At 48.2% G+C, this 22,433-nt stretch overlaps 1 protein-coding gene across 1 annotated transcript in view; it reads right to left on the bottom strand.

The window, feature by feature from the left end:
* The window catches only part of SORD (sorbitol dehydrogenase), a 215,843-nt gene that overhangs the window by 164,317 nt on the left and 29,093 nt on the right, over positions 1 to 22,433 (bottom strand). Inside the window, exons 2-3 of the mRNA XM_069624711.1 lie at positions 17,947 to 17,980; positions 6,405 to 6,569 (exon numbers count right to left, since the gene is read on the bottom strand). Coding sequence (XP_069480812.1) covers positions 6,405 to 6,569; positions 17,947 to 17,980 — 199 coding nt within the window. The remainder of the gene's footprint in view (positions 1 to 6,404; positions 6,570 to 17,946; positions 17,981 to 22,433) is intronic.

Here is a 22,433-nt window from a genome sequence, read left to right as displayed (position 1 = left end):
CAACAAGGCACTTCCTCGCCCCCTTCATCATCAGGACACTCTTTTGATCCTCTTCATCATCACAAGGTGGTGGCAGTTTCAGAGGTCTTCTGCATCTTTCAGCATCTTCATCTTGTCGCATGGTGGTGGTGGGAATCTGAGTTGCGGCCTCAGGTCTGGTAGTGGGGTGCCTGTGCGCTCAGTCCCATGTCCGACAGTGAACAGGACGGCGACACCGCGGATCCTGGGGAGGAATCTCAGGACGAAGGTCAGGTGGCCCAGCCGGCAGCTCTGCAACCGCCGCCACAGGCACCACCAGGGGCACAGCCTGTCGGCCCCATCATGGCTCAAGCTAGAGCCCAGGCGGCCCTGCAACCGATACCAGAATTCGATCCTACGGGCCCTCCATCCAGTTTGGGGCCCCGATGGAGGAGGTGGGTGGCCCGCCTGGACATGTACTTCAGGGCTGCTCGAGTGGATGATGATGACAGCATGGTAGCCACCATGCTGTATTCGGCGGGAGCCGCGGTTCAGGAGATCTTCGAGTCGCTGACTCCGGCGGACCAGACCTATGGCGCGGCGAAAGCGGCTCTCCTTGCGCACTTCCTTCCACTTGCCAACGTGGACTTCGAGAGATTCGTGATGCTGTCGGCCAAGCAGAAGGAGGATGAGACTTTGGATACGTTTTACGGCCGCCTACGCCGCCTCTCCCAAGGGTGAGCGTGGGGGGACGTGGAGGACATGATACGGACAATGCTGATCCAAGCATGCTCCTCCGGCAAACTGAGGAGACAGGTCCTCAGGGAGCCGGGAATCACTCTGCACCGTATACTAGAGCTGGGTCGATGTCACGAAGTGGCTGAGGCACGGGCAAGCAAGATGGAAGCAGGTTCACGCTCGATCAAAGCCGAAGAGGTGTGCACTGTGTGGCGGGGCGGTAGAGGAACGTGAAGACCTGGCGGAGCCCCCCGAGACAGGACAGGAAGGTCGGGGGAATCATGCCAGAAATGTGGCTATGACCTCCCCCACCCCACAGAGTGCCCAGCCGCAGGAAGAACATGTGGCCGATGTGGCCTGCCGGATCACTTCGCGAGAGTGTGCAAGTCGGCGCTACCTGTCATGGTACCCAGAGGTCCTGCCCGGGTCTGGACTCCGCGTCAAACCCGGCCATCCAACGTGGCCCAGGTGGATCAAGCGGAAGAGGAGGCTCAGGCAGAGGAGGCTGAAGCAGAGGAGGAGGAAAACATCTTCTTCGTCTCAAGCATGGGGGTCCTAAAAGGCAAAAGCAGGAGGCAGCCAAGATGCGTAGTGGAGGTGAATCACTCGCCTGTCCCCGTGCTGGTGGACACAGGGGCATCGGTCAATGTTATGGCCAGGGGACATTATGACGCTCTTGACACATTGCCGAACCTGGCTGCGCCAAGAGCTCGCATCTTCGCCTTTGGTGGACTCGAGCCCATACCGCTGGACGGAGCGTTCGTGGCGAAGGTGGAGCATGACGGATCGAAGATCAGAGCACGATTCTACGTCACCCCCATAAGCAATAACACCCTGCTAAGCTGCGCGGCTGCGGAGGCGCTCGGGATAGTGAGTTTTGCGTACTCAGTATACCTGGAAGACATCAACGACCTACTGGACAAGTACGCAGCCCTGTTCAATGGCATTGGGAGAATGACCGGTGATCCTGTCCGGCTACACATTGACGACTCAGTACAACCTATCGCCCTGAAACACCGGAGAGTTCCTTTTCATCTGAGAGAGCAAGTCGACAAGGAACTGGACAACCTGGTGGCCTTGGACATCATCGAGAAGGTGGAAGGCCCAACTCCATGGGTGTCCCCCATTGTCGTGGCCAGGAAACCAAAACAGCCGGACTCCGTTCGCATCTGCGTAGACATGAGGCTGCCCAACAAGGCCATAAAAAGGGAGCGACACCTGACCCCGACCATCGATGACATAATTGCTGAGGTACAGGGGGCCAGGTTCTTCTCTAAACTCGACCTCAGAGCAGGGTACCATCAAGTTGTCCTCCATCCTGAGTCCCGGTATATAACGACTTTCACCACCCACCGGGGACTCTACAGGTACAAGAGGTTGAGTTTTGGGGTCTCGTCGGCTGCCGAAGTGTTTCAGAACATTATCCGGGGTGCACTTGCTGATCTTGAAGGGGTGCTCAACATCAGTGATGACATTTTGGTGTTTGCCAACACGGAGGTGATCCATCTGAAGCGCATGGCCAAAACCTTTGAGAGGCTGCAATCATTGGGTCTCACCCTCCATAGGGACAAATGCGAATTCCTGCGCCCATCAATAGAATTCTTTGGGTTCGTGTTCAAGGAGGGTGGGGTGTCACCCGACCCACGGAAGGTTCAGGACATTAAGAGTGCACAGCCCCCGGAATCCGTGTCAGAAGTGAGGAGTTTTCTGGGCATGGTGACCTACTGTGGTCGGTTTATCCAAAACCTGGCCTCGAGGTCTGAGCCGCTCAGAGCTCTGACCAAGAAAGATACTGCCTGGCACTGGGGTCCACTGGAACAGTCGGCGTTCGAGGACATCAAAGGCGCCCTAACAGCGGAGGACACCATGGCGTTCTTCGACCCGGCGCTACCCTCGGAGATCGTGGTCGACGCCAGTCCGTTTGGCCTGGGGGCGGTCCTGACCCAGGTGGACCGTGAAGGAAACCTCCGGCCCGTTGCATACGCCAGTAAGGCGCTCTCGGAAACGGAGCAGCGATACTCCCAGATCGAGAGGGAGGCCCTGGCGGTCTTGTGGGGATGCCGTCACTTTCGCCTATATGTGCTGGGACGTCCGGTGACGGTGGTGACTGATCATAAACCCCTGCTCCCGATTCTGGCGGGTTCATCATCTAAGCCCCCGGCCAGAATTGAAAGATGGATGCTCGCATTGCTGGAATACGGGGTCACGCTGGTATACCGGCCAGGGGCCAACAACGCAGCGGACTTCCTTTCCCGGCATCCCGGAGTGCGTGGGGGAGTGGCAGGAGACACCTGTGCAGAAGAAGCGGACGACCATGTCAGGATGGTGGTGGAGGGAGCAACACCAAATGCACTGCCCCTGTCGGAGCTGGAGGCCGCGGCAGCCGAGGATGGGTGCTTCCAGATACTGAAGCAGTCGATGCAGAGCGGGTCTTGGAAGCTCGTCCTGGAAGCGCTCGCAGGGCGGACCCATGAGGCGAAGACCGCCCTTGAACAGCTATGGAAGGTGAAAGATGAGCTGTCCTTCTCTGAGTCGGGGCTCCTGCTCCGGGGGGATCGCATAGTGGTCCCCCACTCCAAAGTGGGTGAGGTGATCGCCTTGGCCCATCACGGACATCAGGGTGCTGCCAAGACGAAGGCAAGGCTGCGGATGAAGGTCTGGTTCCCGGAGCTAGAGAGAAGGGTCGATGACTTTGTGGCGGCCTGTGTATGGTGCCAGGCCGCCTCCCCGGTGCAGAGGGAACCGGCTATCGAGGCAATGCCTCGGGGGACCAGGCCCTGGGAGGTCGTACATGCCGATTTCGGGTCCACGTCCGTGGGCACCCATTTTCTGGCCATAGTCGATGAGTACTCCCGGTACCCCGAGGTGGAGTTCGTGGAATCGGTGGCATTCGAGCATGTGGTGGTCGGCGTGGAAAAGATCTTTGCAACCCATGGGTTTCCCCTGACACTGTGCTCAGACAATGGGTCGCCATTTCAAAGCGAACGCTTCTCAGAGCTCCTGGCCAGCTGTGGAGTCCAACATCGAAAGATATCCCCGCTGTGGCCGAGGGCCAACGGCGATGCAGAAAGGCTGATGCGAACACTAAACAAGACATTTCGGATTGCGCAAGGACAAGGCCAGCCCCTCCAACGGGCCTTGTATCAATTCCTGCGAGTGTATCGCACCACCCCACATGCCTCCACTGGTGTCGCCCCGGCGGAAGTGCTGTTCCGGCGATGCCCCCGGGGTCTACTGCCGGAGGTACAGGAGAGAGAGCCTGGGGTTATCAACGACCAGCAGGTGGAGGCCGACCGACTGGCCAGGATCAGCCAAGAGAACGTGCGACGGGGCCTGCGGCCCCAGCGGCTGGAACCCGGGGATGAGGTGCTCATCCGGAACCGCCATCCTCACGGGAAGTTGTCACTGCCTTATGAACCGGCGCCCCTGGATGTGGTCGCTGTGAAGGGGTCAATGGTGACGGCCTCCGATGGGCGGACGGCTGTCACCCGCAACGTCAGCTTCTTCAAGAAGCTGGGGGACTCGAGAACTGAACCCCCTCTGGACCCTGGTGTTGCCGAGATCCCTGAGGAAGATGGCCCCCCTCTCGGTGCCCCGGGCTCTCCGTGTCGGGAGGCTACTGTTGACGGACTGTCGGTGCCGGAGGTGAGCGGGAGGTACCCCCAGAGGACTGGGCGAGGGAAACCCGCTTACCTCAGTGAGTATGTGTTGGGACAGTTGGAGAGTCATCCGGGGTGAGGGGGCTGACATTAAAGAGGCCTGGGTCCAGGATGGGCAAGTTGTTTGATGTGTGATATGTTGTGTTTATCTAAATAAAGTAATTGTGTGTCCTCCTGAAAAAGGAGGAGTGTGGCGTTGCCCCGTAAGGGCTGCGCACGCGGCGGCGTGACGTTGCACGTCGCCGCGTGCGGCTTAAATAAACGGGGCGTTCCCGGAACCGCAGAGCGACCGGGGAGCCCGAACCTAACGGACGTGTGCGTCTGAGCTCTGTTGGGTTGGGGGCTCACGGGCACGCCTGGGGGGGCCAAGGACAGACCCCCAACAGGCCTGATCGGGTGGTAAGGGCATCGTGGGCCTATCGTTAAGGCTCTCGCTACTTTTGGGCCTATAACTTGGGTCCTGGCCGGTTACCACACGCTCTGTCCCGCCGGCTCGGGTCTTATTCCTGTAGTATTACATGGTTTCTAACGAAAAATGTAATAATACATCTATAGTTTTCGCAAGGAATTACATTTACAATGTGCAAACAACAATGGTCATTTTTTCTAATTAAAAATAGTTTTTGAAAACATCACAACCTACAAATGTAACCCACCCTTCCCCGCTTGCCAAAGTTCAGCCCCTGGGCACACATGCACAAAAATATTCTGTAAACCCTTCCCAGGGTGACCTGAGGCAAGGCACACGATTGGCCAGTCAAAAAAACACATATTTTGTTGCAGTATAACAGTATTGTCTAGCTTGGTTATGTACTTCAGATACAGCGGCGGTTTCGATGTTATTACTTAACTTTTGCATGTGCCGATCAGCCTCCAATAACGCATCAGTTATGAGTCTAACCAGCCTTGCTGTGAAAGTTGCTAATAGTGCACTCTAATTCCAAGGGGTGTAAATTAAGAAAAAACGTACCCAAAAAAATGTGTTGGTATTCAATGTGCATAACCGGAATGCTATTCATGTACTGATTTTTTGCCTCCATTTTAGAGCCACCAAGCTGGTACCACCCACTCTCATTAGTGCCCACAGTAGCGGGACAGATGCCAGACTGACTAGATCCACATTGCACTGTCTTTGTATACACATCAATGACCGCCTGTGGAATTTTGAAAAGCAACACAGCGCAATATTTATTTATTTATATTTTTAAAACGTTCACACAGCCAGGGCATCGAGGCGCTGTTACAGGAATTTGTCTTAGTTGCGTATCGAACATGTGTTTCTTCGTGTCGTCTTGTTTCCAAGGCGAGCACGTTGCCGCTGAGCTATTCACCCAGGAGTAGTGGAGTAATTGGCTCTAGGGTGGTAAGCTGCAAACCAAAGAGTACTCCTAATGGGTAAGAGTCCAAGAAAGCTTGATGATGAAGTGTTGTCAAAACCAGGGCCGGCCTTTTTTTTTATTGTTTTTTTATAACATGTTTAACGCAGTTCTGTTTCTAAGCGCGGATCTGGGATGCAAACCTCTGTTGCTCCACGTGCTCTTGCTTCCAAGACTAGCACGTTGCCACAAAACAAAAATGTGCACTCGCCCTAATCCCCATGTGCGCCCCTGGTCATGCTGGTGGAGAGGGGGATGGGGTGGCACCAAATTGTTCAATAACCGCCAGTGCGAAAGCATCAGTGACATATTGTTATTAAATGCGCCCCGCTCCCGAAAGCGGGGCACATTTAATTTCGATAGGGTGCCTGCCGTACCTTCTCCCACCACGCCAGCTCGGGGGAGACCTTGAAAGACCCACCCGAGCTGGCACAGCAGGGCGGTAACGGCACCCCGGGCGGTCACCAGGGCAGCCCTGCCCTAAGACCGGCCCTGGTCAAAACGATTGACAATACCTGGTCATTTATTTGAGAAGTTACATAACCAAAGGCAGTGTGTGTCGACCCCATTGTTCATATTATTTATTTATACCAAAAAGAAGGGCTCATGGAATTATGTGAGTTTTTGTCTGGCTTTTCTTGTAGGAGGTCCGCAGCATGATCTGGTTTCTCACCTGGTTTCAGATGAGTAACGGATGCTCCCACTTGCACAACTGTCCCTGAAGCTTCGTGCCCAAGCACCATGGGCTTCTTAACCACAAAATCTCCAATGCAGCCATTCTGCCAATAGTGGACGTCCGAACCGCAAATTCCAACCGAATGCATCCGGAGGAGAACCTCTGCAAGAGAAGAAGAATTGTAAGCACACAGTGAAGGCTCTGGGCTAAAAGGTCAGATCAATATGATGAAGGTCATTCGGGAATCATTCAGCCCCTGGTTCTTATGGAGTTAGTTCCTACAGCTATGCATACATCAAGTCTCCAGGCTAGTCACAGCAACTGGAGGTCATCTACTTGTAAGCCTTACACTGCATACGCCAGGCTTTCTGGGTCTATCCCCATGGGATTATGGAATGAAATGTATGTTAAACTGAAATTAAAATATCTATGAGAGTGTACACAAAGTATAGTAGTGTTAAAATATTTGAGCTACAAACTGTTTACAATGATATCCTAATAATTTTGAAGTATTGACTGAAATTGTTTTCAGTACCTAATGGTGTGCATGGGATGGGAGTATCCATAAATTATGGACACCTTGTTCCAGTTTATGTAGTGACTTCTGATACCAGAGCCACAAATTTCTCTACCGTGCACCCATCATTTCTTGAAGTCTTCCTAGTTGGGAATTAAGTTTCTTTTGAACTGTAACCTCCTTTTGTGGTTATCCAAATTTGGTGTGCTTAGCCACTTTACGATTTTTTGTATTGTGATATCCTACCGAGTCTAGGCACCCCAGCATATCAGCTCAGGAAACTTCAACAAATCCAAAACTCCATAGCTAGACTCTGCCTTGCTCTTTCACTCAAATAAACACATAATTCCTGCCCTTAGATTACTACACTGACTTCCTATCAGCCAACGGATGACTTTTAAGGCCATGTGCTTCACACACTGGGCCCTCTGTAAAACTGGCCCAAAACTGGGGCTTCCTCACATCCCTGATCTTCTCCTGGAACGGGAGGGTCCGCCACATACGCAAAATGTACGAGGCGGAAAGACTGCTGCACCCGGACGCAGGGGAAAGAACCAACAACGAGGACGCACCCACAGAACAGGTAGACCCGCAGGACTGTAACCGGTCCTGGTCGCGAGTTGAGAGGTGACGTCAGAGAATCAGGGGCCCCTCACACAAAAGCAAACGCCCGAGTAACAATGGCTAAGGCGGGGTTGGTACCAGTGCTCCGGACCCCCGGACCCAAAGAGCCAGACGCCAGCCATAACCACTGGCCATGCATTGAACCCTCGAAGCAAGTCAACACTCTAATCTTACACTCAGCTTTCATCGCCATGCAGCAGAGGCCCAAGTGTCTCGTCTTGAGAAGGTTGCGTTGGCCCAGCCGGAGCCCCCGTTGGTCGAAGGCTGGCCCAGCTGACCAAGTTTTGTTTTGGTAGGGGGGGGAAGAGGGGTGGACACCGAAAGGGGTGCAAATTACCAATACAGGACCCAACCCAACCGACTGCCACCCACACAGGCCGGTGGAAAGTGGAGCACAACAGCACCCATGATCCGCAACCCGATCACTCCGAAATAGGGTCACCCATAGAAAATCTAACCATGATCACCTGGAACGTCCAGGACCTAAACTCCCCTAGGAAACGGAAGTCTGTGGAACACCGCTTGGCCCAACTGGAGGCAGATATTGTCTGCCTACAGAAAACCCATCTTCTGGCCTCGGATGAACAATGAGTCAAATACCAAAGATTCCCTAAAAGATATTTTGCATCCTCCGGACAGAAGAGAGGAGGTGTGGTGGTCCTGCTCAGCCAATCAGTGTTTCTGTCAAAGGGCACAGTCAAGCGGGACCCCGAGGGAAGGTTCCTGCTGATCAAGGGCCTCCTGGTTGAACTCCCAATAACCATCATTGCAATTTATTGCCCAAACGACACCCAGGAGCGCTTCCTACGTAGGATTCTCCCAGTAATAATGTCTTTCACCGAAGGCAAACTGCTAATCAGAGGCGACTTGAACCTCACCCCGGACCAAACCATCGACAAAACCCTACCGCCCACCGGAATGGACTTCTTGAAGGCACTGGGGCTCGCAGAACTTCTGAGAGAGACGGAAGCGACCGATGCCTGGAGGCTGGCGAATGATAAAGCCTGTGACTACACCTTCTTCTCGCATGTCCACAGGGGTCTCTCTAGAATAGACCTTCTACTCGTCTCAAGTGTGCTGTTTCCCTGCATTGTGGACATCCACATGGGACTAAGGGTAATCTCCGACCATGCCCCAGTTATAGCACAGCTCCAGACAAAGGGCCTACTAACACCACCACAAAGGGCCTGGAAGCTGCAGGACTATCTTCTGGCGGACATAGCAGTCAGCTAGGAACTGTTGGAAGCTCTAATCAACTATTTCACATTGAATGCGGGCATGGGACCCTCGGAGGCGATGGTGTGGGATGCCATGAAACCAGTTATTCGAGGTGTCGCCATGAACTGCTCAGGGGCACACAGGCGCAGACACCAGCTTAGATTAGAGGAACTGGAAACAGAGGTGTCACAGAAAGAAGCAAACCACAAAAAAGCCAATCGACAAGATCATGGAATGAGCTACGCAAAGCTAAAGTAGTCCTGGAAATGCACCTGGCAGACCGCACAGCCCGAGTTTTAACATATACGAAGCAGTATTACTATCTGGACAGCAACAAAGCCAACCGCCTGCCCGTGCATAAGCTCATGAAAGTACACACGAGGAACAACATTACAGTCCTACGGGACTGAGATGGGACACCTCGCTGCTCGGACCCCGAAAAGCTAACCCTCATTACCAAGCACCATAGGAACGTGATGTCAGGGAGACCTACAGAAGCGGCAGCACACGCCACTTACCTGCGAACGGTCCGAAGGCTGCCCTGCCATCCGCAGATCGACACCCTGGAAGACCTGATATCCCCGGAGGAGGTGTCAGAAGTGATCCTGTGGGATGTATTAACCCACTCATGTTCTGCCCTGCGGCATCACTGTGTTCTGGTGGTGCCAGAATTATCAAAAGGGCCGCAAAACCCTTGGGCGCACCAAAACCTATGAAAATCGCGATTTTTAACACGAAAGGATGGCTGCCAAATCTACCATGCATGTTGTCAGTGGTGGAACGGAGATCTCACTCCTGAAACATGTCACTGGGCTTCGCAACAAGTGAAAATGGAGCACAGAGGGAAAAGCAGTGCTCTGCTGAAAGAAATCCAAAATCTTGCTTTTAAATCTTTTTCTTGGTTGCTGAAACTGCTGAATGCCGGTACAGAACACCCTCAAACATCCACTATTCTTGCTGGGTGCTACAGTTCAGTTAGTTCAAGAAATCATTATGAACATACAATGTCCTGAAAAGCTGAATTTGTCATCTAAACATTCACAGCAAAAACGTGCCTGCCTGTGAAATCTGTCCAAATCTGGGCACAGTACCCTCGGCCGCCTGTATGACAGCTGTCAGAAGCTTGCATGATAGAATTTAAACTTGTATAACTGAAATCTAATGTCTGAAAACTAAGTGACCTGTTATTGAGAGTAACCTAGGTTGTAACTGTTTAATCCCATGGTTTATGAACTAGAATAAGTGTTCTAGCTGCTTGTTTTGAAATTACAAATTTGTTTTAAACCAAGAAAAAATGTAACAGAATGACATTGAAATTAAGCCTGCCTAAAAGCAATCAAACCAGTCCAACAGCTTCCCCCACGGAGGCCAGGCATCTCCCTTCTGCTTCACTCCACCAGGAAATCACACCTCTGTGATGATTAGATCAGGGGAGGAGAACTTGGGCTGCAGGGGAAGGGGACAATGGACATCCTTTGGCTGAAAGGAAATGCGAAGTGTGAAGAGTCATAAATGGCCGGGCCCAAATGGAACTGGGAGGAGACAGATTCTGAGCTGCCAGGAGGAGAAGGAGGCAGAGACAAACCACAATTTGATGCTTAACAAAGGCCAAAAGCACATTTTTAAAAGACTGAAAAATTACTGTGTAAAATTGTGAAAAATATGTAAACAACAGATTTGTGAATCTAATTTTTGGTGGCACGTTTTAAGAGGCGCCAGAACTCTGTGAGATGTTCTGGGAAGTAACAGCGGAAAATATGGTTTTACACCAAATGTATTTATGCCAAAAGCATGAAACTTCATACTGTTATGGCCATATTCAATGCACACATTTGTACAACATTTTTGATAAACTGGATATTGTGTTCCGGACAAAAAGAGCGAAATTCTGTCAAAAGCAGACACAAGATCCTACAGCGACGAGGTTTGGAGGAGTATCTGCTATACAAAATATGTAAACTGTATATATGATTGTTATAGAAATTGCGCACATGTAAATATGTATTGTACTTGAAGTAGATTTTATGTTCAAAGGGACAAGGGGAGGATTCTCTGACTCATAAACTCACACCATCATGGTGACACCCTGTCTTCTCCTCCTATCAAGGTAGAAAAGAGATTCTAGCCAATCGAATGCCTAAGGGGCGCGCTTAGGATAAACCAGCACACACTCCCCTTTATCATAAGCATAAATAGAGACAGCTCAGACTGAAAGAAGGACACACAGATTCACCCACTAACCGATTTCTGGCGGAGCACCCTGCTAGAGAACCATCCATCTTCCTTGCTCCAGACTCCAGAAACTTGGCAAGCAGAAAGACTCATTGCATAGCTGAACCATTTTCAGCTAGGCCTTAAGATTCCAGAACCCACCCCAGAAACCTAAGGGGAAACAAAAGAAACAGCCGGATTGTGCTGTTACTGCTTTCCTGCTAAAAGAATTATTACCAGAACCAAAAGATCCAATCCAGGTGCTGTGCTGTGACCAGAGCCACTGCAGACCCGATCCAGTCCTGTGCCGTGCTGTGAACAGACCCAGTCGAGTCTGGTGTGCCCAGCAGAATCCCCGAGCAGAATCCCTGACCAGAAATCTTGACGGACCAGAATTCCTGACGGTTCCGCTCAAAACATATATAGTGAGTATCCATAGAATAGAACTGTGTCACTAACATATGTACTATCCATAGTCAATCCCTATCTAAATCCATCCTATCTTGTCTTCAGAACCTGCATTGTTAGAAATCTTTTGAATTGCCTGAACTCTCTATCTTATCCCTATTATCTTCCTTCTGTACTTGTATTGTAAAAAATATTTTTGCGCTGATATATTTCATCTGAAGAAGGCAAGCTCTTCGGCAGGCGGTCGCCCTGATCCAGTGGCTGTGCTTCCGTGTGGTATTTGCTTCTTCATAGCCATCCCCTAGTGTAAAAGAAATCCTGTTTGTCTTTTAAAAGTGCATCCCTGTTTTCCCATTCTTGCACCTATCTCAGAAAAACGGCCTCAATTAAAACGTCCATAACTTTTTCAATTTGTATGCTACAAACAACATTTCAATTTCAACTTCTGCTTGTAGCTAACATTCTCAGCTTTCCATAGAACCAAAAACCGCATCCCAAATCCATATAGTTCTCCCGCAATCACGATTACTGCACGCTGAAAAGTTTGCCGCAAATTTCGTTTTAGGGAAATTATTACACGTGTAAAACAGCTTTTGATTGCACCTGACCTCAGTTTTAAGATTTCACATTGCTTCTTAGTATCAAATCATTGCTAGTGTTTGTCTGTAACTATCTAAAGCGGCTCCCATAAGAATTTAAACAATTTCAGCAATTTAAACCATATTTAGTGTTTTACCCAATCCATTTTCAAGATAACTTTAAAACCATTTTGACAGTTTGCCAATCAATTCTGTTTCTCTCTTGTGTTTGCTGGGGGGACATTGGGATTGCCATTTTGTTTGAATTCTGCATTCCTGAAACCTGTTCTCTCTCCTCCTATCTCTTTACATTGCCTGTGGGGGAGGAGGGGGGGTTGAGGGGTGTGCAGGGGGAAATAGTAACCACACTGCTATTTGATCTGAACACACACAAAAGTATTATTTCTGAGCTGAAATGTTTTGCTCACTATTACTCCTTGTGATTAAAGAGATTGCTTAGTGTTACATCACCCCATTGGTGATTATTGTATACCCATTAAACATAGTGTGATTATATTGTCAATACATAAATAAATATTTTAACTTTGCAAATCAGCCTGATTCCTGGTCCAGTGTGACCGGGGGGGGATTCCAAGAGAGGGGCGTGATATGAGTGGTACATCGTTCAGAATAAAAGAACTTTTAGAGACAAAATAAATAAGGATTTCAGTTGTGCATTACACGCTAGGCGTTGACTTAGGTGAAGTGCCGGATTGACATCACTTACAATCCGCTCAATGAAGAACGCGGCACCTGGCACCGACGGACTGACAGCAACATTCTACAAGAAATATAACCATATCCTGGCCCCTCACCTGGCTTCACTCTTCAACACTTTCCTGGAAATGGGCTCCACCACCACCTCCATGGCGGAATCAGTCACGGTCCTGATCCCGAAACCCGGAGCAAACCCAGAATTCTGCTCGTCATACCGCCCCATCGCCCTGATGAACGTGGACTCCAAAATCTTCTCGAAGCTATTAGCACGCAGGCTCGCTGGGCTCCTCCCGGATCTTATCCACCCGGACCAAACGGGCTTCATCCCCAGCCAAAACACCTTAGACAACATCAGACGCACCCTAAACATCATCGAGACGGCCAACAGAACTGGAGGGGAACTAGTGGTAGTCTCGCTCAACGCACATAAGGCGTTCGACATGATGGACTGCGGTTATATGAGGGAGACACTGAGACACTACGGAGTAGGCCCGATATTCCTGAGATGGACGAGTGCAAACTACCAGCACCCTACCACAAACCTGAGAATCAACAGTGCCATGTCCCCCAGAATCGAGATCACCAGAGGCACTCGCCAAGGCTGCCCTCTGTCACCTCTCATATTTGCCCTGTCAATGGAGCCGTTCACCTCCAAGATCCGACAGAGCCCCGTAATCCAGGGACTTAAGCTCAAAACCGACACCTATAAAGCATCCCTATATGCCGAAGACGTGCTGCTGACACTATCGCAAAGCAGCCTCTGGGTTCTCGATCAACCTCACAAAATCCGTCGCACTGGGCATCAACATTCCGAAAGCGACGCTGGACTCCCTATCGGCCAGTCTCCCGATCCCATGGGCCAGATCCCACCTAAACTACCTAGGCATCCGCCTACCTAAGCTAACAGAACGCACCTACAAACTAAACTTCCCGCCTCTGCTGAAGGACCTACAGTCGGACATGTCCCGCTGGCAAGATCAAGAGATATCCTGGCTGGGGAGAATCACGGCACTTAAAATGAACTTGGTCCCCAGACTGCTCTACCACTGCCAAACCCTACCAGTAGCAATTCCGAAAAAAGCCAAGCAGAAACTTCAAGCACATATGCTGAAATTCGTATGGGGGGGTGGCAAGAAACCCCGTGTGACCAGGAAAGTCTTACTCAGGAGCCCCGGGTCCGGAGGCCTGGGAGTCCCCGAGATCGAAAGGTACTGTTTGGCTGCCCAGCTCTCTGCGGTATTTATGGGGCAAACAAGCACAGACAAACCCCGCTGGCTGAAGCTGGAGGAGGACTGGAGCCAATACCCACTGGAATCCCTCCCACACATCACATGGCCGAAGTATCCCCCAAACACGGGGCCCCTCACGACCACCAGGAACACAGTAAACAGCTGGAAACAGGCAGCCAGGAGGTGGAACATGGTGGGCCCGCACTCTCCGGTCTGGGAGTACCCGGACTTCACACCAGGACAAGGGCAAAAACCTTCTCCAAATGGAAGGTGGGTGTCCTGAAGCACGTGGCAGACTTCTACGAAGGGGACACCCTACTCAATTCCGAGGACTGCAAAAGGAAATTCCAGGTGCCAGAGGGCGAGAGGTTTCGCTATGCCCAACTCCGACATTGGCTGTCACACGACTCGATGAGGGCACATGGACACAGAGAACTTACAGCACTGGAACGCACACTAGCGGCAACCCCCGCCCAGGGGGAAGATCTCGACCCTGTACAGGCTATTGGACAGGGCAGACCCCGAATTCAAGGAGCCCTACATGAAAACGGTGGGAGAGGGATCTAGGCTGAGAATTAGACAGGGCCAGCTTGGAACGCATCTGGACGAGAACCCACAAGACTTCCAAATGTGTGACGAATAAGGAGGGAGCCATTAAAGTTTAGGGAGCCATTAAAGTTTGCTATAGGTGGTACATGACACCGGAAATCCTAAACAAATGCAACCCCACTATACCGCTGCACTGCTGGAGAGGCTGCGCGGACACATGAACGCTGTTCCACCTCCTCTGGTCATGTCCGAAAGCTGAAAGGTTCTGGAGGGAGGTCTTGGAGCAGATCCGACATATCACAGGCCTATCGATCCTGTGGGACCCGGGGATTGTCCTACTGGGAGATACGGGAGAAGGACAGTTCCCGATGACTGGTAATCTGGCGGATCTAGGCACACACCTACTGACTGCAGCCAACATCTCAATTGCCAAGCTATGGAAATTCCCTGAGGGCCCAGCGATCCCTGTGTGGTGGGTAAAGTGCTGGGATATTGCTGCAGCTGAGAAAATCACCGCCATCCGCCTTGGCAACAGAAACAAGTTCCACAGCACATGGGACCCATTTTTAGAATTTGTGAAGAGATTTCCAGGAGTGGCCAGACAGCCACCATCTCTCCGTTGGCTGACGGAGACAGACTGAGAGACTAGTTGCCCCCAATCTCGGTACGCGGCTGTCCAACACATCTCAATCACTGAATTTGTGCCCTGTAATGCTGACCCTAAACTGTAGCGACCCCTCCCCCAGACCACCCCGGAGTACCCCCCTCCTCCTCTTTTATCTTCTCCTTCTTTCTTTCTTCCTGTTCTCGTTCACCTCATTTCAGGTTATGTTGATTTTCGTCATGTTACTCTTTAACAGCATGTCATAAAGAATGATGAAGCTTTTGTTGTTTACAAATGCCAATAAAAAGTCACATTGAAAAAACAAACTGGCCCAAAAATCCTCCAGGACAAGCTCACATGCTACCAACCCACCAGAAACATTACATCTAGTTCTGCACTCCTTCTGATCCCCCTTATAGCTCCAGCTTAATGGGAGGATCTGCCTTCTCTGTCCAAGCCCCCACCATCTGGAACTCCCTTCCCCTCCACATCTGCTGCAATGAAGATTACCTCTCCTTCAGAAATGCCCTCAAAACATGGCTATTCCCTGCGGCAACCTGAAGTTTCTCTCCTCCCACCCATCCCCCTTTCTCTCTTCACAGCATCATACGCCTCTCATAGTTTCGGCTACATCCAGAATATTTCCCACAATTCTCCCAACAGTCGGGACGACTCGGATTCGCTCAGCAATACCAAAGGCAAAGTGCCAAGAGAAGCATCAAGGTACGTAGTCAAACACCACTATGTGGGCACCAGCCGCAGGCCTGGCAATCCACCCACACACACTCGCATCCAAACCCCACTCTATACACAAAGCACAACTGCCATCAGACTGCAGCTACAACCAACGACAAAATTCGGTCTAGCAGAACACATAACAAATCTCTGGCACTGGAATGCAGCTTCGACCTATGACAAATTTCAGTCATGCTAGTCACATAGCAAATATCTTGCACTCTCCAACTCTCCTGGTCTGCCCCAGCATCCATCCATATGCCTGACCATTTTGGATTGCTTCGTGGAGCACGACCAGCCCACCTACCGCCAATCTCGTCCTAATGCACACCGGCACTCTACTCATCCCAATAATCTACATACTTGGACTGTGGTCCCCGAGAGCATTCACCCACAAGCGCTTTGAGGCCATATTGATGAAATAAAGGCACTATACAAGCGCCTAACAAGCAAACAATAAATAAATATAAATAACAAACTACTAGTAATACTTTTGTGTCTCCGAAATATATTTCAAACACTGCTTTTACATGGGATTACAATCATAAATTAATTCTCACAATGTTAAGACACTGCAGTCATTGCATCTCTCTCGTGCACCCACGCACAACTTTTGTTGTGCAATGCATGGTGGCAACAGAGAATGTTGCAGCCCTGTAAATTGAGATGTGCGCTTTACAAATGCTACATAAAATAAAGAACTTTTCAACATGTGCTCTGTCATTTCCAGGTACCCTTACACCTTTTACATCTATTTACATTTTCTTATCTGATTTTATGCATTTCATCATACGCCTTAAAGCCTTGTGGAGAAAAGTAGAAAGTGCATCTAATTCCATTCCTCTGCATTTGCAGGGTTAATTTAAGAAAAAACCCTTCTGCCAAGTCAGTATTAGATGTCTTCATTAGTCCCTATGGAGCGAACAACAGGGAGGCACTATGTTCATGTAAACAGTGAACTACGAAGAGTATAGGGTCGGCCATGCCAGCTATATTGTAATCATGAAGGCAAAACAATGTGCCTAAGTATTGTTTGCCAAGTAAGAAGAAATGCCCTGCTCAAAGCTCGTGAAGCACCGGCCCTCTTACATTCCAAAATCTCCCAAAGGAAAAGTTAACATATGCAGTCTGTTTCCAAACTAGGATAGATCTTCATCTCCATCCAATTAGCCAGTGGTCGAAGTGTACAAAAAGAAGTAGTGGGTCTATGTTCCCTGCTGGACTGCCCACCACGCCCCACAAACACCATCGCCACACCCCAGCCCACACGCAATCCAAACCCCCAAACCAACACACCTGCTGTTGGGAATGTTCTGTGCAGTGCACTGAAGTGCAACTCCCAACTCCTTAATATATTTTTATTTTAAAACGAAACCATTCCGGAATGGTTTTTTTTTTAGGAACAGTAAAACTTTTTTTTTTTTTTTTTAAGTAGAGGAGCACTGCTCCCACCCACTTCGACCACTGCAATTAGCCACGTTGTTTCTGCGCAATCACACATGAGTTGCATATCTGCCTGCCCAAGGCTACAGCCACACCTCACTCAGCAGCCATCTATACATTGGTTTCAACCTAAGATCAAGGCAAAAGTGAAAGAAGTGTACACGGTTTTTCACAGAGGAGGTTCCTCAAAAGTTCATAAATCTGCATCTACCCAGTATGCACTACCCCGTGGGAGAGTATCATGATTTGTATTTTATCAATCCAACCAATCGTTTTATTGACCATGTTACTGACAAAATGGGCATCACCAACACGAGTGGGCAGTGCATTTAAAGTGCTTGAATCGTATGTACCCTTTGAGTTCCCTTAAGCTATATACATATATCTTAATAAAGTGGTCTGATTTTACCCGAGTTCATACACATTTCCTAATTTGGCGGGGTAGTAACCCCTGGCCCCCATCACTAAGTCCCAGCAACTCTCTCCCTCACCCACTCCCAGTGGGGAAAAGTATTCTTTTGCCTCAGCGTGCCTGTGGGCACTCAAAGGTTTATAGATCAGTAACCACGGCAGCGTCCACACTTGGGAAGGAAAACTCCAGCTGGTAGAGAGATACTGGGAACACATCTGTAACTAGGAATTTGAAGCTAAATAATGACTTACAGAATAAACCTCATAAAGCTTGGTATTAAGATGCAAAACCTACCATGGGGACCAGGTTGAGGAACTGGGCGATTTTCCTGCAAAAGAGAAGAGAGGCAACATGGAATAGTCATTGAAAAAGCAGTCATTTCATTGTAAAAAATAAGTACATTTAAAAAAAAAAAAAGACAAGCAGGAAAAATGTCTGCTGCTTTCAAAATACAAGAGAAGGAAACATACTTGAGTGACTTATTAGGTACAGGCAATGGAGCAGAACGATTTGGTGCAACCATACATTTATATATTTATTGTTCATTTATAACACGCTTCATACCAACGAGGCGTTTCTAAGCACAGGATTGGGATTCGAACCTGTGTTGCAGCGTTTACTTGCTTCCAAGACAAACGTGTTGCCTGAGCTATCCCACCTCCCCAATACAACAAATAGCAAATCGCTACCCCATTAACGGTAATGTTTACTCCCCACAATTCTGCTGTGCAGAGTCCTGTTCAGACCAAATAGCTCATTTTGGACCCTGGGAAATGGGTTAGGATGCTTCTCTGCAGCATCCTTTTTTTGTGTCATCTTACTACTGTCCAGAATAGCCAGATACGGTACAGCTCGCCCAATACGGAAATAGTAAGCTAGGTGCTTTGTTATAGCAGAAAAAAATAGTTCCAGACGATCTGGGTATTTAAATAAGTGCTGCTGTACACCGTGATTTGGTAGTGAACAAATGTGTACTTTATGGGTCTGTTCAAATGGGAACACGGGTATTTCCTCATTTTACACCACTTTGGCCTCTTAATTTAAGTTATATAAAAAGGAAGAGTAGATGTTCATGAGTAGGAAACCCGACAGACCACAAGGGGCCCTGTCTTCAAGAAGTGTCACAAAATCATATACGGCTGAAGAAATGCAAGGACCAGGGTGTGCTCCACTGAAGTGACAGGATATTGATTTATGTGATAATAAGCCTCTAGTTAGAAATACGAGGGCCAAACACCTCTGATCTGAAATTACTTATAAAGCAAAAGAAAAAGCCAAACATTGACTTTCGGTTCCTGCTTCTATGGTGCGGCGCTGAAGGAGCCACAGGAGGCTGAATTGGCTATTGGATACCGTTGAGCTTGCAGAATCAAAGCCTGTATCCGGGCTGTGACCTAATCCACAAGATATATGGGAATGATTCAGAGAGCCATTTGCTCCCTGGTCAATGGAAAAGAGGCTTCCCTATCAGAACGATAAACGTAAGCCCTGGAATCAACACAGTATAATAATAATAATAATAATATGTTCAATGCCTAACTCCCCATTAACATTTTGTTGAGGTTCCATGTTGGGAAAAGAGATGTGTCAGAGCCGTTATATTATTTTGTGTTGTATTGTATTTGATCACTTTTTGTACTGCCTTCCTTATAGAGTCTCCCTTTTTTAAACATGGTTGGGTGGATCAAGTTTTTAAAAAACAGCAAGCCTCTTTGGCGACTGATGCTGGCCAGTTAGTGTGGCAGGTTTCAAAAACGTAACCAAAAAAGGCATAGAGCCCTTTGACCTCCAGTCTTGAGCCAGTGGCAGTTTCATGCGCCATCTACGTGAACGTTCCATAAAAGACCTGCATGCTTCCAGTGGCTGACCTTTGGAGACGGCGTTCCCCGTCAGAGACCCTTCAAAAAATAGATCTTGTCAATCCGTTTTCAAAGACACATTTAGCATTAGAAGCTATTTAATATTCACCCATAATCAGAATCAATTACCCCAACACTTTGAACAATAGAAAGACAATCAGAACTTGTGAATGTGCCTTGTGTAGTCCTATGGATTGCAAAAAACATGTTTATAGCCCAATCTACTTTCGAAGCAGTTCATTTGAATTCATTTGAGAGATCAAGTACTTCTGTGATTTGCTGCAATTCGTGCTTTCCATCATATCTGGGATTTCTAATCACATTCTAATATGATCAGAATACAATCCACTCAGATTCTGAAATCTGTCCCCAAAGGGTGCTTCATTCCTAGAAGGACTTTTTCTCTAGAGTTGGTCATTGATGTCCTCGAAACTGATCTCCCAGTGTATTAAAAAAAAACTAATTCCAGAGTGCCTTCCCCTTATACCGCCTACCTATTTGCTTCAAACTAGTGGATTAGATGTTAATTGTCATTGGTTGCCCTGATAAAGAGTAATACGTTTAAGAGACCAACTGACACTCACAGATAGTTCGAGATTTTAAGCAGGTATTCTTCTGAGAGTCACCCTAAGGCAGTAAAGGCAACAGAGATATGAAATGGCCCGTCACAAAGAAATATAGTCTTTTATACACTACAAGGCAGTGTGAATGGTCCTGTACCAGTCGGCGGCAGCACCGTCCCAAATGCTTCATTCCAATGATATATGTCAAACTATGGCAGACATTCTTGATTTGCTCCCGCTTCAAAATGCAGAGGATGTTTATCCCCAGTCTCTCTGCATTTGAGCAATGGATGGTTTACTTGAACCATAATCTTAGAGAGTTCACTCGTCACACTTGTGGACAGGCATCTTTGCAGTGAAACCTCAGAAAGGTGTTTAAACCCATCTTTCCCTGGGTACACATGATGGAAATGCATTCTGATAGGACTTTATACAAAGTTCAGCTGACCTTGTAATTAGGGGCTTTTGGAGAATCAGAGATTGATCACAAAAAGAGAGTCAATTCTCTCCTGTGCTAAAGTTGGACTTATTAAGCTGTGAACGGCACACAACAATGGCACTGCTTACTATTTCGTCAGACAAACTGAAAGAAAATATAAGAAATTCACACAAAAAACCAGGGCAACTTTAATTTCTTGATTATACCTGCTTTCAAAGCTAAATTTCTCATCGCAATCCATTTCTACTTTTTACAAAACATTTCCATGCTTGTTGCCAGGGTTTCTACCTTCAGTCAGGGCCATAGGACCAGAGGGCAGCTGAACGGCTGCTTCAATTAAATCAGTAAGCCCAGAAAAAGAATAGCATTAAATGTTGAGCAATGTTCTTTGCAACATGTACTCTTCATAATAAGCAGCACACGACCGCTCCTTCATAAGGCTTACAGTCTTTTAAGGGTTTAACAATGGTCTTTCGCAGGGTTTGCTCTTCACACGAACAAATGCGAACTACCTGATGCACACGACGGCTACATTTCCATTGTTCCCTTATTACAGCTTCAACAAATAACTTCTGCTCGCTTCTGACTATATGCGAGTGGATATGAAACTGAATACTGTTACAGGCAGTGTTCGTGCAAGGATTCAGAACGCCAGGTTTCACTCACTGGCTTCTGTGAACCTTGTTCTGCGGGTTTCACAAGTTCCACAACTTCTACTGCTTCTGGCTTTGCAGGAATCCATACCCTTGCTCGCTGATGGGATCTCTGGTCCGGCCACTCATTTAAGGATCCCCTCACGCTCCAGAGACGCACAGCTTGACAACAGCTCCTCGCCTTGGTCTCCGACACGTTCTCTGCCCGGCAACCACAACTATCAGGCCGACATGGGGAAAGACGGCCTTCCTACATATCTTTCGCTGCACAGCCTCTGCACTTCAGCGTTTGGAGAAACAGGACCGTCTGAGATCAAGCAGGTGAAATCTGCTACATCCACATTACGGCGTCCCTTTGGTTCTCCCACTTCTGCGTGGTTTGCTAGCTCTGTGCCCTTTTCTTTCTGTTTCTGCTTCTACAGCACACACTCCAGTCACAGGTTCCTTCAGGTGTGGACTGTTAGGCTTAATTGCCTGACTACTGCTACAGAATACCACTTGTTCCTCGTCCCAGTACTTATGCGATTACGGGACTCGTAGTCCCAATCAGCATAGTTAGTTTTCTTAAATAACTTTCGATTTCTAAGGGTAGGTTTAGTCCCCTCAAAGTTATTTAAGGACACATTATTAGAATGTGTAATTGCTATCTGACCAGGCTGCACGGTTGGAGAATATTGTGACTAGGCAATAGAGGTATCAGAGCTGTAGCATTCAGATTCTTCCTGTAGAGATTCCTGTGACCCAATAGTAGACAGGAACCTTTCTCTAACCACCCCAGTGGTGTGGGCCTCACCACAACCAACCTGTGACCTTGCATAGAAAATCATTTATTTTATTTATTTATTATTATAGTTGTATTTTAGTTCATAAAACTTTAACAACTGTATCATCAAATAAAACATTTACAAAATTGCACAACAATTATACATTCATCTTAATTTTCCTGTCCATAAATGCATTAGTAAAAATTTGCCAACTTCACTAATATTCATTACACAAATCAGATATAATACATTTTGAGCAAAGAAATAGCATCACAAAACACGTTTACACACATATATACTAAAATTCAAAGACTATCAGATTCATTAATTTGGAGATATCACCATGTCTTTTTCAAAATATTAATATAGTCTCAAAATCTCATTATTTGGTGGTCGAGAGCAACTTTTTACTTTATAGTTCTCTAATTAGCTTCAGCCACAGACCAAATCCTGTAAAGTGCAATGTGTAAAGAATTCTCAGAAGAATTAAGGCAAAATTACCA

This window comes from Ambystoma mexicanum, chromosome 11, assembly GCF_040938575.1.
Source record: "Ambystoma mexicanum isolate Mex_15411 chromosome 11, UKY_AmexF1_1, whole genome shotgun sequence".
NCBI lineage: Eukaryota > Metazoa > Chordata > Amphibia > Caudata > Ambystomatidae > Ambystoma > Ambystoma mexicanum.
This window is presented reverse-complemented; position numbering and strand designations above follow the sequence as displayed.